This window comes from Cottoperca gobio, chromosome 5 (genome assembly GCF_900634415.1).
Source record: "Cottoperca gobio chromosome 5, fCotGob3.1, whole genome shotgun sequence".
In the NCBI taxonomy this organism is placed as follows: Eukaryota; Metazoa; Chordata; class Actinopteri; order Perciformes; family Bovichtidae; genus Cottoperca; species Cottoperca gobio.
Window position 1 is genome coordinate 18,214,280 of NC_041359.1, and position 20,014 is coordinate 18,234,293.

The 20,014-nt window shown below is 39.2% G+C and overlaps 3 protein-coding genes across 3 annotated transcripts; all 3 read left to right on the forward strand.

Annotated features, from left to right (window-relative positions):
• The first annotated feature begins 252 nt into the window (after nucleotides 1-252).
• Nucleotides 253-7,543, forward strand: sec61a1a (SEC61 translocon subunit alpha 1a). Its single transcript, XM_029431239.1, has 12 exons — nucleotides 253-380; nucleotides 1,023-1,090; nucleotides 1,197-1,262; nucleotides 1,961-2,039; nucleotides 2,366-2,497; nucleotides 2,594-2,703; nucleotides 3,406-3,559; nucleotides 3,668-3,828; nucleotides 3,944-4,141; nucleotides 4,344-4,535; nucleotides 4,626-4,702; nucleotides 5,665-7,543. Exons 1-12 carry the CDS (start codon nucleotides 374-376, stop codon nucleotides 5,849-5,851), a joined length of 1,431 nt encoding a protein of 476 aa, XP_029287099.1. The 5' UTR covers nucleotides 253-373; the 3' UTR covers nucleotides 5,852-7,543.
• A 339-nt stretch (nucleotides 7,544-7,882) lies between these two features.
• Nucleotides 7,883-11,642, forward strand: LOC115008012 (mitochondrial intermembrane space import and assembly protein 40-B-like). The gene is made up of 3 exons (XM_029431240.1): nucleotides 7,883-8,120; nucleotides 9,723-9,821; nucleotides 9,941-11,642. Exons 1-3 carry the CDS (start codon nucleotides 8,099-8,101, stop codon nucleotides 10,294-10,296), a joined length of 477 nt encoding a protein of 158 aa, XP_029287100.1. The 5' UTR covers nucleotides 7,883-8,098; the 3' UTR covers nucleotides 10,297-11,642.
• Nucleotides 11,643-12,886: 1,244 nt separating this feature from the next.
• Nucleotides 12,887-19,656, forward strand: uroc1 (urocanate hydratase 1). Its single transcript, XM_029432247.1, has 19 exons — nucleotides 12,887-13,012; nucleotides 13,628-13,758; nucleotides 14,341-14,434; nucleotides 14,526-14,585; nucleotides 14,680-14,808; nucleotides 14,896-14,957; nucleotides 15,061-15,127; nucleotides 15,531-15,674; nucleotides 15,780-15,868; nucleotides 16,091-16,153; nucleotides 16,251-16,430; nucleotides 17,107-17,204; nucleotides 17,297-17,369; nucleotides 17,512-17,701; nucleotides 17,806-17,904; nucleotides 17,988-18,087; nucleotides 18,467-18,548; nucleotides 19,067-19,166; nucleotides 19,257-19,656. Exons 1-19 carry the CDS (start codon nucleotides 12,887-12,889, stop codon nucleotides 19,395-19,397), a joined length of 2,028 nt encoding a protein of 675 aa, XP_029288107.1. The 3' UTR covers nucleotides 19,398-19,656.
• Nucleotides 19,657-20,014: the final 358 nt, after the last annotated feature.

Sequence of the window (20,014 nt, forward strand, 5' to 3'; positions counted from 1 at the left end):
TTATTTATAAATTAAAACCATAAGTTAAATATATAAACACACTAATAATAATAATATTATTAGTATTATTAGTATTACTGTTATTAATAATATAATTAGTATTAATCATAATAATAATACTATATGTTATTGTTCTTTTATTAATATTATAATCAGAATCTGGGTCGAAAATATTATGTTTTGTAAATGAAAGTAACATGTTTGCAGGGTAATGACAGAGGCTGGTGCTTTAAATGGTTGTGTTGCGTGTCTGTAGTGGTGACGTGTCTCTAAAGTTTCTCCTCCTCCCTGTGGCTCAGACAGTCAGTCAGTAGTGAGATTTCTGGTCAGATTTACGCAGTAAAGGAGCACGTCGGAGCACCGTCGGGTCATCATGGGCAGTGAGTATGACATTAACACACGATCTTTTACAAGTCAAATATGTAGAGTGTGTCTAGCAATACCCTACACAAAACAGTTGTATCTATTTTGTACAACTTAGTTAGCTAACCTGACGGTATTAGCGCTGACTGGCATTGGTAGCTAGCTAGCTCGCTCACGTTGCTAGCTAGCTAGTCGGCTTTTGTACTATTGTGAGACTTTCGCGATGAGAAATTGATAGTGGATTCAATTTATCAGCTGGTCAGTAATGTCGTAAGCTGGATTTCGTGCTTGTAGTAAGATTTTAAAAGCGTCAAGGTGGTTTTAGTTGGCTGGAAATATATTCTAAGCTAACTCGTTAGCCACTCATTCAAAGACATTGACAGTCTAGTGATGACGACGCATAACACGACCGGTGTTATATTGAGTCTGCTGCTCCCAAATCATCTGCCTAACGCTAATAAGAAACACATAGCAATGATAATGTCATGCTTCAGGAAAATAAAAAGAAACATCGTGTTAAAATGCCTTATTTCACGTCAAATCTGGTCATTGTAAATGTATGTCTATCTTGAGTCCGCCCACCGGTCACTGCCACGTCCCCCTGGTGAGCTATCATTCCCAGTTAACTCGCATGAATACTCATGTTTTCTTGTTTTCAGTCAAATTCTTGGAGGTGATAAAGCCATTCTGTGCAGTGCTGCCAGAGATCCAGAAACCTGAACGAAAGGTATGTATTACGCTCATTAGGACATTTGCATCTGGCTATAAAAAAAGATCTTGGCGTTGCTTCAGCTATTTGTTATACATCTTCTCATAATGCGATTGTCCAACAGATCCAGTTCAGAGAGAAGGTACTATGGACTGCCATCACTCTCTTCATCTTCCTGGTGTGTTGCCAGGTAAGTGTCAACATTAATGACTGTTTTAGTTGTTCACTAACTACTCTAAATGGTTTGCAAATTCATATGATTGTAGTTGTAACATTTTGAAAAAGAATTATTTAAAAAAAAAGAAGAAAAACTGCACACCAAGATCACTTGCATGTTATTAAAGTCAAGTTGGTGCTAAGACCTTATCAGATAATATACCTGAATGACCTTCAACAAAGGTCTGAGGACAAAAGTATTGTTATTAACGCTGAGTACATTGGTCCCAGTGTGCAGTATTTCTTTTTAATAAACCACATATTTCTGTAGACTTGAGACTAGTGATTTTAAATACGATCAATTGTTTTTAATTAATTTTGTATAAGAAAACGTCAAGAAACTTGACAACAGCCCGTCACTACTAATCATAGCCCTGCATAAAAAGAGCTTGGTGCTTTTATAATTGAAACATTTTTTAAGGTGCTTATTAAAGCAATCAAAAACGTTTGCTGATTTATTTTCTGCTGATTTATTGATTTACTTAAGTACCTGCAGTGAAATTAGCACTGCACAGTAGGAGTGTGTTGTCTATTTAGGAATACGTGTGTCCTGAAAACTGTCACACTATTTAATTACCATGGATTTGTACACGGAGTAGTTTTCATTTACACCATTGATTTGATTACATTTTGTGAATGAAAAAATAATTATCTTACACTGTTTTCCTGCAGATCCCCCTCTTTGGCATCATGTCTTCAGACTCTGCAGATCCATTCTACTGGATGAGAGTGATTCTAGCCTCAAACAGAGGTATTTGTCCAGCTAACAACTGGAAAGAAAAGATTCAGATTTTTTAAAATTCCGTTTTTCTTTCTTTCTAAGAAATATAATTAACAGCATACAGAAAGATTTTTGTAACTTTTCTTTCATGGGAAATTAAAATGTTATTAAACTATTAGTGACTATTAAATAACAAAACAGTGTGTGATGTTTCTGTCTGTGCCCCTGTGTGCGATGTAAAGCCATGTGTGGCCGATCAGCTGCCAACAGGCCGGTTTCGACCGGTGGCCTATCGATCGGTGCATCACTAATAAAAATGTGTGGCTGTTTATCCTAACTGGAATATCTCCCTCCAGGTACCCTGATGGAGCTGGGTATCTCACCTATTGTCACCTCAGGCCTGATCATGCAGCTGCTTGCAGGAGCTAAGATCATTGAGGTTGGAGACACACCAAAGGACAGAGCCCTCTTCAATGGAGCTCAGAAATGTAAGTAAACTCTCATCAGGTGGTACTTTATGAACATATGGTTCGAATTTATAAATAAGTCCATAGATTGTCTAACACTTGTTAATTTTTTTTCAGTATTTGGAATGATCATCACCATCGGCCAGGCCATTGTCTATGTGATGACCGGCATGTATGGAGATCCCTCTGAGATGGGTGCAGGAATCTGTCTGCTCATCATCATTCAGGTAAGAACAGGAATTTTCTTTAAACGTGTCATAACCAATAGTGTACTTTGACTCAAAATTATATATATATATAATCTATAATCTATATACCTTCATCAAATCAATGGCTTTCAGGGAACAATGAAGCTATGATGATGTTAAAAAAATAATTACATAATAATATAGAATTATGAAAATCCGCAGCCGTTTGCTGTGGATTCTTTCTTTTTTTTCGGTCTTCCCCAACTATTAATGATTTATTATTATAGACAAATCCCCTACAGTGATGTCGACATTTAAAGCATTCATTATCAAACATATAATTCTCCTTCAATTAAAGAGCGTTAACTTACTAAAGTGCAAGAAGTCACGGTCCTTTTTTAAGAGTATCTTGCAAAAACGCTTCATTATGTCAAGTATTACAATTCAAATAATCTTTGTTCCGTCATTATAATTACATGACCAACAGGTTTGTTTAGATGAATTGACTTTACTCACAAAGTAAACAATGCTCCAGTGGAACCTAAAGTGCAGCTCTTTAAAGCTCACATTTTTATTAAGTTTAGTTAAGGAAACGAAAATGTCTAATTTACATAATAAACATCACAATAAACAGCTTAGACTCTCCAAAGAAATGTGAATTTATTGCAAAGTGAAATATTTTCACATAACTGCCTCATAGGTGCCTATTCAGCTGACTGTATCTGTCGTGTTCTTCCACAGCTGTTTGTGGCCGGTCTGATCGTGCTGCTGCTGGATGAGTTGCTCCAAAAGGGATACGGTCTCGGTTCAGGAATCTCGCTGTTCATTGCTACCAATATCTGTGAGACGATCGTCTGGAAGGCCTTCAGCCCCACGACTGTGAACACTGGAAGAGGTAAGAAACCACAAAGTGGTCGGCGAATATGTGATTTTGATTCATAAAGGTAAATTCTCTGCACTCTGCAGGACTGTGTCTCATACTTGTGACTTTTGATGTTTCTAGGTACAGAGTTTGAGGGAGCAATCATTGCGCTTTTCCATCTGCTGGCCACTCGTACGGACAAAGTGCGAGCTTTGAGAGAGGGCTTCTACAGGCAGAACCTGCCCAACCTCATGAACCTCATCGCCACAGTATTTGTCTTTGCTGTAGTGATTTACTTTCAGGTGAGTTTCTGGCCTTTCTTAACATGCAACTTTTCTCAAAGTTCAACATGGACCAGATGATGAAGTTAGGGAATGTAAACAGTTCAATTGCTCACACATTCAACTCTTCTCACAGGGATTCAGGGTGGATCTGCCCATCAAGTCCGCTCGCTACCGTGGCCAGTACAACACCTACCCCATCAAGCTGTTCTACACCTCCAACATCCCCATCATCCTGCAGTCTGCCTTGGTCTCCAACTTGTATGTTATCTCCCAGATGCTTTCCACACGCTTCAGTGGCAACTTCCTGGTTAATCTGCTCGGCACTTGGTCTGTAAGTATACATTTTAATCCCACCTTTTCTGTTCAGTTTGTTAAGCGTTACTCTAAGAATGAGTGAATGTAGTCTGAAGAATCTTTAAGTATTCTTTATTGTTTGTTTTTTTATTGTTAACCGCAGCTGATAAAACATTTTGCTGGCCTTTTTAAAAAAAAAAAAAAAATTTAAAGCGTGTATTATTTTCTCATGTTTGTAGGACGCTACGTCAGGGGGTCCAGCCCGTGCCTACCCTGTAGGCGGACTCTGTTACTTCCTCTCTCCGCCGGAGTCATTTGGTTCTGTTCTTGATGACCCGGTCCATGCCGTCATCTACATCGTCTTCATGCTCGGATCATGTGCCTTTTTCTCCAAGACCTGGATTGAAGTCTCAGGCTCCTCCGCTAAAGATGTAAGTTGTAACCGCTTTCAGGCAGGTGGTGTTTTGGGTTTATTTTAGACTGATTGTGTTTTTAAAGCTCTGTTCTTTACTTTCATCCAGGTGGCAAAACAGCTTAAGGAGCAGCAGATGGTGATGAGGGGACACAGAGAAACCTCAATGGTCCATGAACTAAACAGGTAACCTCAAAAACCTTTTCATTTACATACCTCATCAGCCAAACCACACACTGAAAAGGTTTCAGTTAGAATACAAGCAGGCTTTAATTATAATTTACATTCGTTTATATATATTTATATTTAGTTTATAAGCCAATAGCTCCCATCTTATAATTAAAGCGACACATTGTCAAGTGTATTCATATAGTAATGTTACTATGGACAAAAGTAGGCAAAGATCATATCTGACATAAATAACCCAGGACATGTAAGATAACAACGTATTACATATATAACAAACATAGGATAAGAAGGTATTACAATAAAAATGAATAATATTTCATTTGTGTTATGTGGTAGAGGAGGACCATAGGATCATTTGTCATCTTATTTCGTAATATTTCAGAAGTCCTAAAATATCCTTTTGAGTTGAGATTATTTTGTTACACATACCGATCCCCAGTTCAACAATGAACCTTCAGACTCAAGCCGATGTACTTATTACTAGAATTGCAGAAGTTATAAACAGTGCACATGGCGGTGATATTGCACACAGTGGTGGAATAGACTTTTCTTGGTGTGGTTACAGAGTGCAAAAATGTCAATCATCAAGCCATACTAAACTATTAAAAGAGGTAGGTCAGCAGTTCACGAATGTGACTACCTTTCTTATTGCTAAAGTTTTCCTCAGTCGTCTGCTCACTTGGTTGTGCATTTACAAAAAGCAACGCTTAAAGGAATGGTTCCACATTTTGGAAAACATTCCAAAATCATTCACTTTTTTTCCCAGGGTTGCAGTTTCCCCGTTTCCACTTTTTCATTAACTCTTGGCAAGAAAGCGATACGTGTATTTCCCTAAATGTTGAACGATTCCATGAATGACTTCTTCACAAACATGATGAATGTTTTGAATATCTAATGCTACTGTAAGGTGAAATTCTCTGTATTAATATTCATCGCAATCTCCCCGTTTTGTTTCCCAGGTACATTCCTACTGCTGCTGCCTTTGGTGGACTGTGTATCGGCGGTCTTTCAGTAATGGCCGACTTTCTCGGCGCCATTGGTTCTGGCACCGGTATCCTGCTCGCCGTCACCATCATCTATCAGTACTTTGAGATCTTTGTGAAAGAACAGAGCGAAGTAGGCAGCATGGGGGCTCTGCTCTTCTAGAAAAGCCAATATCATCCCACCTTCTACCAACATTTTTTAGGATCACCAACTTTGCATTTATTTTACATCTATGTGAAGCTCCTACATCGTCAGCTCTCCACTTTCAGGATTTTCGAGGAATCTTCAGGAATCTCAGCTGAAATGGGACCGTGGGAGGTGGTGGGGTTACACAGCTTGTTGCTCCCACCTCGTATCTTCCAAAGTAACACAAAGACCGACATTTCAGTTGTACTTCATCAGATTTTCTAACTGACTCTAGATTATAACTCCCCAAGATTCATTTAAAGGCTTCCTTTGTGTATGACATGAAGTCCTGCGGGAGTTCGGTCCTTTCTTTCAGACTGACAATAGAGCGCTTCAGTATGCAGGCATACTCAACACGGATGATGGAGGTCAACTGCCTGCTGTGCCGAAATGCACTCGATGTTCTGCTTGGTGTCATCTTAGTTAATACTTTTACTTTCAGCTTTATTTTATTTTCCCGTCAACCTGCCAATTATGTGAAGGTGTGGAACAGAAGCTGAACTGTCAAACGCTGAGTCAAGTACTGTCATTTTCCTGATTAGTGACCCTGTGTTATAGCTGTTATTTGAACAGGGTCTTGTAAGAAGAGGATGTGGAGCTCACATTGGGGTCCACCTGTCGCTGTTTTAATGTATGGCATTCCCAGGGAGCTGCAGTATTAACTCACATGTCGCATTCATTTTCGTCTCTCACTTTCTGCAACTTTTTTTTTTTTTTTTTTTTTTTTTTTTTATTGTCTGCTCTAAGCATACTTTCATTAATCGCTTTTCCACACCTGAAAAAAATTGACTTTCTGTACATAGGCCACGCATTGAATCATTTTGAATTTGTCTTAAGTGTAAGATAAAGTCTTTTGAATATGTAAAAAATTAATGCATTTCAGAACAAACTTATAGAAAAACATTCTCAATAAAACCTTTTTGTGGAAAAAGGTCTTTTGTGTCTTCTACTTGTCTGAAGTGTCCCAGGTGAATTGTCAAAAGCACATGAGTTGCTTCTGAGGAAAAGAGGGTCGTGTCTCCTTTTTATACAATGATGTTTTATGGTGTTAATATAATGCAGTCTAAAACGAGTAAATCCCCAAATAGTCATGTGAGTGAACAAGATGAATGAATTCATGATTTTATGATCGTTAGTAAATATAGTTTACAAAATGTAAATGTATTTTATAATTATATATTAAGATTTGAAGAGTGTTTGTTGCAGGGTCATTGTTAGTAAGTACATTTATTTATAGTGTAAAATCACAAGTCTGTTAAATTGGAAGATTTGTTAGCCCAAAATGTTTATTAATGTAAACAAAGGTTACTTGAACTTTTATATTATTGATATGGAAGCAATAGCTGATAAGATCAGCGATACTAAATACAATTCTGCAATAAATGGTAATCCATTTCACCACTGCATACCTGCAGTTAATACAGTCTATTACTGAGCAGCCCTATGTATATGTTTAAACCTTGGTCCACTCTATACAGATCCAGCACACACTAATAACAAAATGAATGAGTAATTGTGAGGCACTACTGTACATCCCACTCCTGTCATGTGTTGTATAACGTCATTCTGTACTTTTTGTTGTGGTTGTTTGCTTCATTGTTTATTTACTTATTTGTATGTAAATCTTGTACAAACGTTAAAGTGCAAATAAAAAAACTGAACATTTTCCAACTGCCTAGTACATATTACAAATAAATTGAGTGTAGCTAATGGAAAAGAGGACACACTTGTTCTGGATATCACATCTCTCCTCCTTTCTTAGTTGCCATGTGTTGTCAGAAACGTAATATATTGTATTTTGACCCATAAATAGAATTACATTTAAACATTTTTAATTAAATCTAATAAGGAAGTTAGAGGGAAATCATCCGTATCAAAGACAACATTTCTCATTTTCTATAAAAAACCGGAACCGGAAATAACGAGCATCACTTCCTGAAGAATCCTTTTAAACGTTGACGCATGGAATGTTTTGACCTGCTGGGGGCTGCAATGCGCGCCGGAGCGTCTGCGCGACCGGAAATAGACCAGACGAAGAAGACTCCATCCATGCTCAAGCAAGGATAGTTGTGAAACAAGCTAGCTGATGCTGCTACTAAAAACATTCGCCCTCTTCATGTGTTGTGTTGTGTTGTGTTGTGTTGTGTGTCAGTAATAGTCGTAGTCCCTGGAGCTGCGGCTGTAAATCAAAAAGAGGAATTTAATCTGTCCCAGTGAGAAGACATGAGCTCGGTCAGAGAGGAAGGTAACATGCTTTGCTAGCAGGCTAACTTGTATGGAAAGCTAACCCTGAAGTGGATTTTAGTTTGAATTAAAAAATCAATGTTGGTTTTGTTGAGAGAGTAATAACAACCCTGTTATTACAGTGACAGCCAGGAATGTTAAACTGTACGTGTTAACAGCACTGTTGGCTTTCTTACACTGACTGCGATGTTTTTCATAGAAAGTCACCTTGAGTCCGGACATTAAAAGGTTGTCCTCGTCTTGTTTTCATCATGAAAACATCTCGACTGTCAAGGTGTTGGTGGAAAGTAGCTCCGTACATTTGCTCACTGTACGATAGACTTCAGAGGGAAATATTACATGTATTTGACAACTGCAGATACTACTTTGCGGATACATTTTTGACATACAAATACAGATGATAAGCTTACAAAACACAAATCAGTGGTCCTTATTCTCTTTGGCCGGTGACCCCTCACAAAAACAGTGTTTACTTTGGGCCCCTTGTTATGTTGCAGGTGGCACGACCCCTTAGTTGGGAAACACTTTAAAATGGTAATAAATGAAAATAATCAGCTAAGACAGTGAAATGCTTCCTCAGCATTTAAGCATCAGTATTAACGGTCTAATGTCATATGATGTAACTTTACTTATGATACTTTAAGTACACTTGATGATAATATGCTGATACTTGTAATGGAGTATTTATGCTATGTTTTGAGGCACAAGGCTCATGTTCCTGTTCCCCATCCCTTCACTTCTGGTGCGCTAATTCTTGTTTTGTGTTGTGCCATAATTATTTCCATGATCTATTGCTCTGTCCCTTTTTATATATTTGATAAATCGTTTAGTTTGTAGGTTGTAAGGAAATATGTAAAATGGCCATCACAATTTCCCAAAACGAAAAAGTGAATCAAAATGGCTTGTTCCGTCCAACAAAGAATCCCAAAAATATTAAATGTACTTAATTTAAACAGAAAAGCAGCACATTTATTTCTAATGATCAACGGATCAGTTGCACTCAGATGTACTCCAGTAATGTACAACCTATTTTTATAGGTTTGTATGTACATAGCCTATACACACTTACCTTACCTATTCATAACACCAGAGGCTGGAAGGTGCTACATCAGATCACTGTTTGAATGACATCTCTCACACAGACGTGTGATCAGTTTAGAGCCTGAAGGATTTATGATTATGATTTAAATGTTGCAAAAAAAATCAAATAACAATAAAGTTGTTTTTTAACAAACCTTTTTGATGATTCAAAGGAATTCAGTTTAATAATGATTATTGATCATATTATGTGCAGAGGCATTTTACAGTTGAAAAAGAAAAAATCTTTCTGCTGGTAAAACTAATGTTTCTGGATTAATGTCTAAATCTAATATGCACCAAAAATATCTGCCTGGATGATTCACCAGTCAGGCTCTTGTGAGGAACGCGCAGTTTGAATTGTGACTCAACTGTTGAACTTTGCTATTACTTGCTATCAATGTCAGAATATTAAGTTAAGTATAGGCTGTAGGTATCCTTTAGCCTGCCTTTGGTCTGGATTCGCTGCCACAGTACTTATCCCTGACAATTTGTTTGTGTTGTCCTTCCACATTTTACACCACAGGTAAAGACCGAATCATCTTTGTCACCAAAGAGGATCATGCATCACCCAGCAGTGCTGAGCTCGTAGAGGAAGATCCTAATGACCCATATGAGGAGCGAGGTGAGGAGCTGTAAAACTACCAGAGGGGTCTGTCGTCAGGCTGAATTTAAACTCAGTGAGTTTTTAAAAAGACAAAAGGATAACTTGTGTATTAACTAAAACCACTTCTCTCATCATAGGTCTGATTCTTCCCAGTGGGGAGATCAACTGGAACTGCCCCTGCCTGGGTGGGATGGCCAGTGGTCCCTGTGGGATTGAATTTAAGAACGCCTTCTCCTGTTTCCACTACAGTAAGGAGGAAGTGAAGGGTTCTGAATGCCTGGATCAGTTCAGGGCCATGCAGGAGTGTATGCAGCATTACCCAGAGCTCTATCCACAAGATGATGACAAGGTGCAACATGAACAATCATCAGAAACGGACCAGACCCCACAACACTCTGCATCTGCAGAAACGCCAGATGCAAACTCAGCATCTGCCACCGAGCAAGACTCTGATAGAATACAACCCAACGCAGAGGACTCAGTGGAAAGCTAATGATGAGCGTTGGTGGCAACGTGAGCCACAAGAGTTTAAAGTCCAACTGAAATCACATTCAGTCAACACTTAAAAGGAAGAAAAAAAGTTTTAGCACGAAATATCAGAAATGCTAATTTTGCTCTTAGTGGCGGTCGTCAGTGTTTCATGAGTTAACAAACCTGCACTGTGATTTGCAGACGTGTGTGTTGTCAGCATTGAGGGATAAATGCCACACCAGCATCTAAACTGAACAAAACTGTTAAATGTTTGTTCAGTTCAACACGTTACGGTGCAGGTAAAACGTGCCGTCACGTTTGTAAGTTCGATATGAGGCTTTAGCAGGAATACTATGTGTGTTGTTATTTAAAGTGTTGCTACTGCTTTATGCAATTATACAAATATACGCTTCAAAATGATGCGATTTCATTGCCTTTATGGAAACAAGTTCTCAATCTATAAAACGAAATATAAAGTATTCCGATGAATTAGTAACCAAAACATACATTAAATTATATTACATATTAAATATATAAGCGCTTCCTTTTTAGTTAATGATTTGAGTGCATCTGGTTTACACAATGTGCTGCAGACACAAAGAACATGACATTTATTTTCAGTTGGACTAAAGATTCTATTTATGAATAAGATGGGCTTATACTTTTGTAAAACTGAAACTATGTTATCAATGAAATGACTATATTGAGTGTTTAAATTAAAGTTGTTCAATCATGCCTTTGGGTACAGGCCAGACGAGATTAAAGGATCTTTAATTCAATAAATAATTATTTAACTGAATGTCTTCGGTTTTAAACATTTAAGACATTTAAAGACCTCAGACTTTGAGAAACTGGGAAATTTCTCACTATTTTATGACATTTTATTGATCAAACGATTAATAAATAAAATAATCGGCAGATGAATCAATACTTAGAATATATGTGAGTTACAGCTATAGTCTTGAGATGTTTTTGTGCCTGTGCTGTGATTTACCAAAACAAGGTGTGATTCAGATTCTTATGATATATGTACATTATGTGTTATACAAAGTTTATACGAGTGATGTTGCAGATACAGTTGCTAAATTCACAGAGCTGTAAAGAATGTGCTGATGACGACCTTACAGTTTCTCCTGTGTCGTCCTGAGTAGTGTGTTTCAACAGTTGCCACCTGTCGCTATACAAGTCTAATGTATTATTATTATTAATAATATTATTATTATCGGTCCTGCATTCTCCTGCAAATGTATAACCAGACAGACAACCTTTACCTCAGCTGAACTTAAATGCACCATACATGTCCAACACAGGAAGGTAACATTGTTGAAAGTTTTATAATAAATGTTCCCTGATACTATTGGTTATTATTGTTCTTTACCTCTTATATTCTCTTGGTGTGACATTGCAATAATGACCTTGAATGTACTCACTCACCATATTGCAAGTCTACACTGTCAAAAAGAGTAAATGTGTGAACCCTATAGCAGAGGGGAACTTTGAGTTGCCGATAAACGAGCAACACAAGAAACTCTTTGCTCGAATGTCCTGTACACACGTCATCTATCGCACGTCTGTCCGTCCTGGGAGAGGGATCCCTGCTCAGTTGCTCTCCCTGAGGTTTCTTCCATTTTCCCCCCTTTAATTATGGGGTTTCTTTTAGGAAGTTTTTCCTTGTGCGATGCGAGGGTCTAAGAACAGAGGGTGTCGTAACCTGTACAGTCTGTAAAGCACACTGAGGCAAATGTATAATTTGTGATATTGGGCTATACAAATACATTTGATTTGCAACATGTTGCCCACTCTGCCATTGACTTGAATTTGCAAAGATCAGATATTTCATAAAGAGTTGTAATGTATTAATGAATTAAATAATTCATCAACAGCAAAATATTGATCATGTAAGCTTGCTGAAAAGATTAAAAAATAATAATATATCACATCAAGTAAACTTATTCATTTCTAAAACATAATAACAAAAAACAATCCATGCCATTGGATCTCTTGAGGCTGACAGATGTGGGATGTGAACTATTCATTCTTTATTTGAATTGTACTTTTCCTGTGCTGACACAAATCCTTTTTTAAATATATATATTAATCATTCACAATAACCTTCAATGTGAGTAGGCTAGCTGTTTTCTTGAACTCATTTCACACTTTATCACTATTGAGCTGTAGGTGTGCATTGTTACATGAGACTTGATTAGTTATAGATATCTTAGATATAGGTATCTGCAGGAAACAACATGATTCTACATAACAGTTGTGCAGCTGTCCAAAGGTTCTGGCATGCACTTTGTTTAAAGCTACATGTCTAAGCGTCAGGGGTCAGAGGTCTGTGGCAGTGTTTGTCCACTGAAGCATGTCCCACTTCAAACTCATCTCAGGGATCAATAATTACCAAACAACCTTTTCTATCCGCGGCGTACCATTGGTGGATTGCGAAGGGCAAAGACGACCAAAAAGCCAATGAGACAATAAGGCGAAGAGTGATCGCCCTCAAATCTCTCCATAGAAGACCTCGAGGTTTGCAGTGAGGGTGAGAGCTGCCTCCAGCGTGCTCTCTGTCTCCAGGTGTCTGCTCGAGTGTGTGGCGGTAAATCCTCAACAGGATGTCTTCTTTAAAGGATATATGCAGTGGTTTACCCCTGGACCCTTTGCCCCCGAACCGGGGAAGAGACCCCAATGTGCCACATGCACCTATCCGGACCCCCAACCTTACAGCAGAGGAGGAGCGGGTGAGTCATTATTCAAACAACTTCTGTGCATTCAAAATTGTTCACCTTTGTCACTCCAAAATGTAGAAATCATTTATCCAGCTACACATGAGCCTCTTAAATACCGGTGTAACTAAATGTGTTGTTAATTAAAAAGTGTTGTGATGTTGTGCACACTTTACGTGCACACCTTAATGAAATAACAAAATCATTAGCTACACCTGTGTTTCTCAAAATACTTTCCGTGAATAAAACTCTAACATGACAATATCATATTATCTCTAATGGAAGCACCGTACAAGCAATGTGAGAGTGAGAAGGTTACAGCTCACTGTCATGTCACACTATTGTTATACTATAAATGTGTCAGATGTGAAGGCACGATTGACACAATGCCACGCCGTGATCTCTGACTTATTGCATCACCATTGTTGTCTCATGGGCTGCCCTGGAAAGTTGATTATTCTCTAAGTTCCTCAACTGATTGCCCAAACTCAGAGCAAAGGTTCTGTCAATGATTAAAACAGTGTTATCCTAAAAGTGTAAAAGATCTCCTCCTCCATCTGTATTGAAACATTGATTTGCAGTGTACAGTGTGTGTTCACTTACCCACTGTAACTTCCCTCTTCCCTCTAGTTGGCGCTGAGAAATGCATTGCGGTATTTTCCTCCCTCCCACCACGCAACACTTGCACCCGAATTTGCTCAAGAGCTGCGGCAGTACGGGCATATCTACATGTACCGCTTCTGCCCCACATTACGAATGAGGTGAGGCAACCTGACGATGAGCCGATATCCATTTGAGAATGAAATGAATGTGTTATGTATGGTGCTCTGAATATACATTTTCTATAAATATATTGTCAAAAATCCTTCACATTCAGTTAAGACAAATATATATGCTAAGGCAGAATATTTTGCATTTGTCCTGTAAACCTTCAGAGGCGACAGTAACAGTAAATAAAAGATGATTAATAAAAACAATAGATAAAACAAAACTAGAGCACATATACACATATACTCGGCCGGCAGTATCACTGCTGATATATCTGTCAGTAGGGCTTTAATAACAGTCCATGCTGCATAAGATGTACAAACCTTGTGGCTAATGTTAGCTAACTTAAGTTAAACATTGCAACCGGCACAATGCAGCCAGCTTGACTTCTGCTGACTTCAGATAAACATTTCAATGGTTGCACCACAAAGTGAAACACACTGTACCTCGCCAGAAATAAGTAGAAGTCTATGTGTCGTGATTAAAACCTGTGGCTTCACAGTCTTCAAAGTTACATAGTCTCGCTTTGTCGTTTCCCTAAGAACAGTGCTGTGAGTTTCCCTCTGTCTCCTCAGAGCTTACCCCATAGGTCAGTACCCATGCCGCACACGTCAAGCTGCCTCCATAATGCTAATGATCATGAACAACCTGGATCCAGCAGTTGCTCAGGTGAGCTTCTAACACAGCTTGTATTAACGTGTGTGAAGAATTTGTTTAATTCATTGTCTTTAAGACGGCTTCATTTCTTTTTATCCTTCAGTTCCCCCAGGAGCTCGTCACGTACGGAGGGAATGGACAGGTGTTTAGTAACTGGGCCCAGGTAAGCCCCGACTTGTGTTCGTCCAGTGGATTTGGTAACGACGTAAGGAGTCTAAATAGATGAATAGCAATGATTTGTGTGTGTCTCGATGCAGTTTCGCCTGGTGATGCATTACCTGAGCGAGATGACGGAGGAACAAACTCTGGTCATGTACAGCGGTCATCCCATGGGCCTGTTCCCCAGCCTGCCTTCATCGCCTCGCGCCATCATCACCAACGGCATGGTAACTGCCCAACACACATCACAAACGTTCAGCCCATATGCATCCCTGTGTGGTGACACACTCTCTTTTTCTTTTGGCATCGCTCAGGTTATACCAAATTACTCCTCCAGAAATCAGTATGAAAAGATGTTTGCCCTTGGTGTGTCAATGTAAGTTTGTGCTTTGCAGGCAGAACATGATGCTGTATTAAGCCTCCGATGTTGGTGCAGATGTCTTCATGTAATCTGAGTCCTTTTGTTTGTACGTTTTCAGGTACGGTCAAATGACAGCCGGCAGCTACTGCTACATTGGACCTCAAGGGATTGTTCATGGCACTGTGGTTTGTGATTTATTTTGTTTGTACACACAGCACTCTTGTATTTCCTCCTGCCAAATATTTACTTTCAATCAGTGATTCACTACCTGAGGGCCCGGGGCCCCGAAAGGGGTTGTAAAATTAGTGTTGATGCGATACGAGATGAAACAAGAAGAAAAACTCATTCTTCCTCACAAAACTATACACATTTTGTCGACTTGTCTTTAGTATTTCCTTTAATTGTGAAATACTAAATAGTTTAATCTCTTTAGACCTCTAAACATAAAACAATCTGAGGAGAGAGAATCAAGGTTACGTGTTAAAAAGGTCGGGAGCCCCTGCTTGAATCATAACATGTAGTGTACACATTGCCTGTATGTTGTAGTTCCTGTTTATAGTATTTGTTTCCTGATGTTTCTCTGTGTAGCTGACTGTGCTGAATGCCGGACGGAGGTACCTGGGCTCCGATGATTTGAGTGGGCGCGTCTTTGTGACCTCTGGTCTGGGGGGCATGAGTGGAGCTCAGGCTAAAGCTGCCGTCATTGCCGGATGTATTGGCGTGATTGCAGAGGTCAGCTGCTCTCCAGTCATTTCCTGTTAATACTCACTGCCGACTGAGTGCGAATGAAAGGAAGTCCTGTTTGTTAACGTGTCTGGGATTTTGATTTCTATGTAGGTGGATGAGGCTCCACTTAGAAAGAGACATGAGCAGGGCTGGCTGATGGAGGTCACCAGCAGCATGGATCACTGCATTAATCGCATCAGGTAACCAAGAGAAAAAGCAACTATGAGTGTACAAATCATCTTTAGAATATCGTCGCTGTATACTCTTCAGTTGAACTGTGTGGTTGTGATATGACAAACTTTAGGTTATAGTTATATGTTCAGCATGTCAGCATTGCTGGTCTCCATAGAAAGACAGTAGGATGTATCCCATAGCTGTAAGATACAGTACTCAGAAAGTCATTATTATTTTGTGTTTTTCAGAGAAGCCAAGAGCTCCAAGACTCCCCTCAGTATGGGTTACCATGGCAACATTGTGGACTTGTGGTGAGCGAGTGACCCAGGTCCGCAGCTTCGGTGAAAGAGACACCTCTCGTTTCACACTATTGACTTCTTTGTCCTACTTATCTAACCTTCTTCCCAGGGAGAGGCTGCTGTTGGAGTATGAGAGGACAGGAGAGCTCCTGGTGGATTTGGGTTCAGACCAGACCTCCCTTCACAACCCATATAACGGAGGCTACTACCCCGTCCAGCTCGGCTTCCGACAGGCCAATCAGCTCATGCTGACTGATCCTGATCGTTTCCTCACCATGGTCCAAGAAAGGTAATATGAATCACACAGATGGGCGTTTCTATGGTAGACTTTCTGCAATATATGCGTCTATTAAAGCTATAGCATTGTTGAGTTGTGTACTTACATTATCCCAAATGTTTCCAACAATGTTCAAACCCAGAGAAATCCGTGATTTTAATCAAGGTTATGGTCCATTTCATTTGGTCGCCTGTAATGGCGTCGTATCCCCTTTACACACGCTTCAGTGTTATGGATAGTTTGTCTTTTTTATCCCGTTTTAAACCACATTTTTACAATAAACCTTGTTTTTTACTATATATTTCAACCGGATGAAGGATCTTAGTCATCGGACATCTGGATCTTAAATGATCAGAGAAACAAGCTGAGAAAATGTTAGCGGCAGCTGAACAGCGTTGGAGAAACACAGATTTTTGATGTTAAACTGCTTCATTCAGTGTTTTCATCGGGGTGGTTTCACCTGGTCTGTTTGTTTGAGGAGACCCCACAGATTATTTGAGTAAAGATCTCCTGAATCCTAACCAGGAGAACCTGACTGTAATGACAAACTCCCATGATCCTACGCTACTTCAAGACACCACCAAACTCCCATATGTTGTTATTATTTTGATTGAGAGACCCCTTGTGGCAGAAAACTACATATAGTGCGTTTAAGCTGAAATAACTTGTGTTTTACATGCGATCACAGCCTCCGAAGACACATTAAGGCCATCAACAAGCTGTCTGATGCGGGTTTGTTCTTCTGGGACTACGGCAACGCATTTCTCCTGGAGGCGCAGAGAGCTGGTCAGTCATTTAACACTCACACAAACACACTCAGAATATATCATCATTATCATTCAGTCACACCAAGAGACTTGTGTTTCTTGTTCTTATAGGAGCAGAGGTAGAAAAGGTTGGTGGAGGAGCAACAGAGTTTCGTTACCCTTCTTATGTCCAGCACATAATGGGGTGAGAAACGTTCTTATTTATTCAATCTAGCATTGATCCTGTAATAGAAAATGTGTAACTCTAGAAAAACAAAGGCTAATAACTGCGATCGGATATTTTCTTCTTGCAATTAAAGATCTCTCTCCTTCTGCTTTTGCCGCAGGGACATTTTCTCTTTGGGCTTTGGCCCATTTCGCTGGGTGTGCACATCTGGAGACCCCCAAGATCTTGCTGTAACGGACGATATCGCTGCTACTGTTCTCGAAGGAATCAGTGCCAACGTGACTGATCGCATCAGACAGCAGTACAATGATAACATCCGCTGGATCAGAGAGGCTGGAAAACATAATATGGTGAGTAACTTTCTGGACAATTAAAGCCATCATTCAATGAAGATCTGATTAAAAGATCCGCAGCTGCAATAAGATGATTTCCTCTCTGTATTTTCTGTGGTTAGGTTGTGGGATCCCAAGCCAGAATCCTCTACTCCGACCAGAAAGGAAGAGTCTGCATTGCTTTGGCTATCAACCAGGCTATCGCTGATGGAAGAGTTTCAGTAAGAGGATGAATGCTCTGTTATTGATCATTTTACATGTCTCAACAGTGTCTTGTGTTATTTCTGTATTATTATTATTCCAGGCTCCTGTGGTTATTAGCAGAGACCATCATGATGTTAGTGGCACAGACAGCCCCTTCAGAGAAACCTCTAATGTGTATGATGGATCTGCCTTCTGTGCAGGTATGTGATGTGTTAACAACAGCTGTGTAGGACTCCAATGGCTCAGGCGGTTCACAGGACAATAAACACTGAAACATTCATCACGTGTTGCCAGTTTTAGGCTTTGTTCTGTGGACAATGATGCAATGAAACTTGCAGACTTTGTGACAGATGATCAAACATAAGGGAGAAGCACTAGTATACCTGTTTTATTCTATTTTAGCTTGTTTTAATGTTTTATTATTTTGGCTTTTTAATGATTGTTTAAATTTGTATTTACATGTCCTTTTATAATGTGTTTCTATTGCGCCTTGTCTCACTGTATTTGATGTTTAAGTTAAAGCATCTGAATGACCTTATTGAAATTTGCTCTTTAAATAAACTTGCCTTATCCTTACAGACATGGCGGTCCAGAACTTTGTTGGTGATGCATTCAGGGGCGCAACATGGGTGTCTCTGCACAACGGCGGTGGTGTTGGCTGGTAAGGCTGGCCGGTCATTCAAGTTTCAAGATTTCAAGTTTCAAGATTTCAAGTTCTTCATTATCATATGAACAACTATTATTGGATCTCATACTCCCTCCAACAAAGAAAAGAAAATCATGCAGTAGTAAAAGCTAAATGAGAATCTTAAGACTATTGCAAGTTAAAATATAGAATATAAACAGACATTTAAAATATAAGTAAGGTAATGTATATTTGTGGTACTGGACTAGTATTGCAAAGGAATAAACTGAATGTAAACACAAATGTTTTTAGATATATATACGTATATACAGAGGTTTAAACAGTTTGTAAAACAGGAAGTAAGTGGTCATCCAGTAAATAGTCATTTTGATTTGATTACATTTATTAGACAAATTCCTTTTAAAATAAACACCAGCACACCCAGGGCAGAAAGTGCTTATATTAAAATAACTTATCTGTGTGGAAGGTTTTGATTCATCAATACTTATCTGTCACCAAGTCAGTAACTATGTTATCTCTTGCCTCACCTGCAGGGGCGAGGTGATGAACGGAGGGTTTGGTTTGTTGTTGGACGGCTCAGAGGAGGCAGCAAAGCGTGCCAGACTGATGCTCAACTGGGACGTCTCCAATGGGGTGAGAGTGTAGAGAGAAGAGAGCAGCATGATAGATTCCAGACTTACTTATTGTTTACAACGTGCTCTAATCTGTTTCTGTGTGCTGCAGGTGGCTCGTCGCTGCTGGTCTGGAAACTCAAACGCCTATGACACCATCAAGCATACCATGGAGGATAATGAGCAGTTGCGTGTCACCATGCCCTTTCCTGTAGAGGATGAGCGCGTGCTAGACCGTGCCCTGCAGGGATAGCCAACATTTTAGCACAGGTTAACAGCAAAGGAAACCTGAAGCCTGTAATCCCTTTAGTTATGTTTCAGTCAGGTCTTATTCAGCTGTTGAAATTATTCACTGCAGACAGTCAGTACTAGTTAATGAATCAGAGGCACTATTGTTACATCAATCCCAAAAATATACAGATTACAAAAGAGGCTACAATATTACTCTAGGCTGTTTTTAATCATTTCATCTGTAAGAATACATTCTTTATTTTGTTTGTGCTGAAAATAAAACAAGTATGTATAAATGATAAACACTATATGAGTCATTTGTATGTATGTAAGAAATCAACCAGGATTCCAAAGCCAAGTTTTGATAACAGTTGAAAGCACCAACGATGCTGTTTTTTATGGCTTTTGGTGCTGAAAAAAGCACCTTGACATTAAGCAGCAGACACAATCCCAGAGCATTTCCTCTGTTGTCACAACCTGGCTCTAAAGGGTGAAAGAAGAGAGAACATACATTCAGTACATACAGTCCTGAAACATGCAAATGTTTCTTTTAAATACATGAAACACATGCGTGATTGTAAGCATATGAGACAAACAAAAACAAGTCATGGAGTCCCTTGAAGACCTCTCACACCATAC

Excerpts from the sequence above, each read along its gene's own strand:
- LOC115008012 (XM_029431240.1), top strand. The coding sequence starts at position 8,099 with ATGAGCTCGGTCAGAGAGGAAG. Across the intron at positions 8,121-9,722 it reads GAGCTCGGTCAGAGAGGAAG|GTAAAGACCGAATCATCTTT; the intron begins GTAACATGCTTT and ends TTTACACCACAG. Across the intron at positions 9,822-9,940 it reads TGACCCATATGAGGAGCGAG|GTCTGATTCTTCCCAGTGGG; the intron begins GTGAGGAGCTGT and ends CTCTCATCATAG.
- uroc1 (XM_029432247.1), top strand. The coding sequence starts at position 12,887 with ATGTCTTCTTTAAAGGATATATGCAGTGGTTTACCCCTGGACCCTTTG. Across the intron at positions 13,759-14,340 it reads TGCCCCACATTACGAATGAG|AGCTTACCCCATAGGTCAGT; the intron begins GTGAGGCAACCT and ends CTGTCTCCTCAG. Across the intron at positions 16,431-17,106 it reads CTCACCATGGTCCAAGAAAG|CCTCCGAAGACACATTAAGG; the intron begins GTAATATGAATC and ends ATGCGATCACAG.
- sec61a1a (XM_029431239.1), top strand. Across the intron at positions 1,091-1,196 it reads TCCAGAAACCTGAACGAAAG|ATCCAGTTCAGAGAGAAGGT; the intron begins GTATGTATTACG and ends ATTGTCCAACAG. Across the intron at positions 3,560-3,667 it reads GACTGTGAACACTGGAAGAG|GTACAGAGTTTGAGGGAGCA; the intron begins GTAAGAAACCAC and ends TGATGTTTCTAG.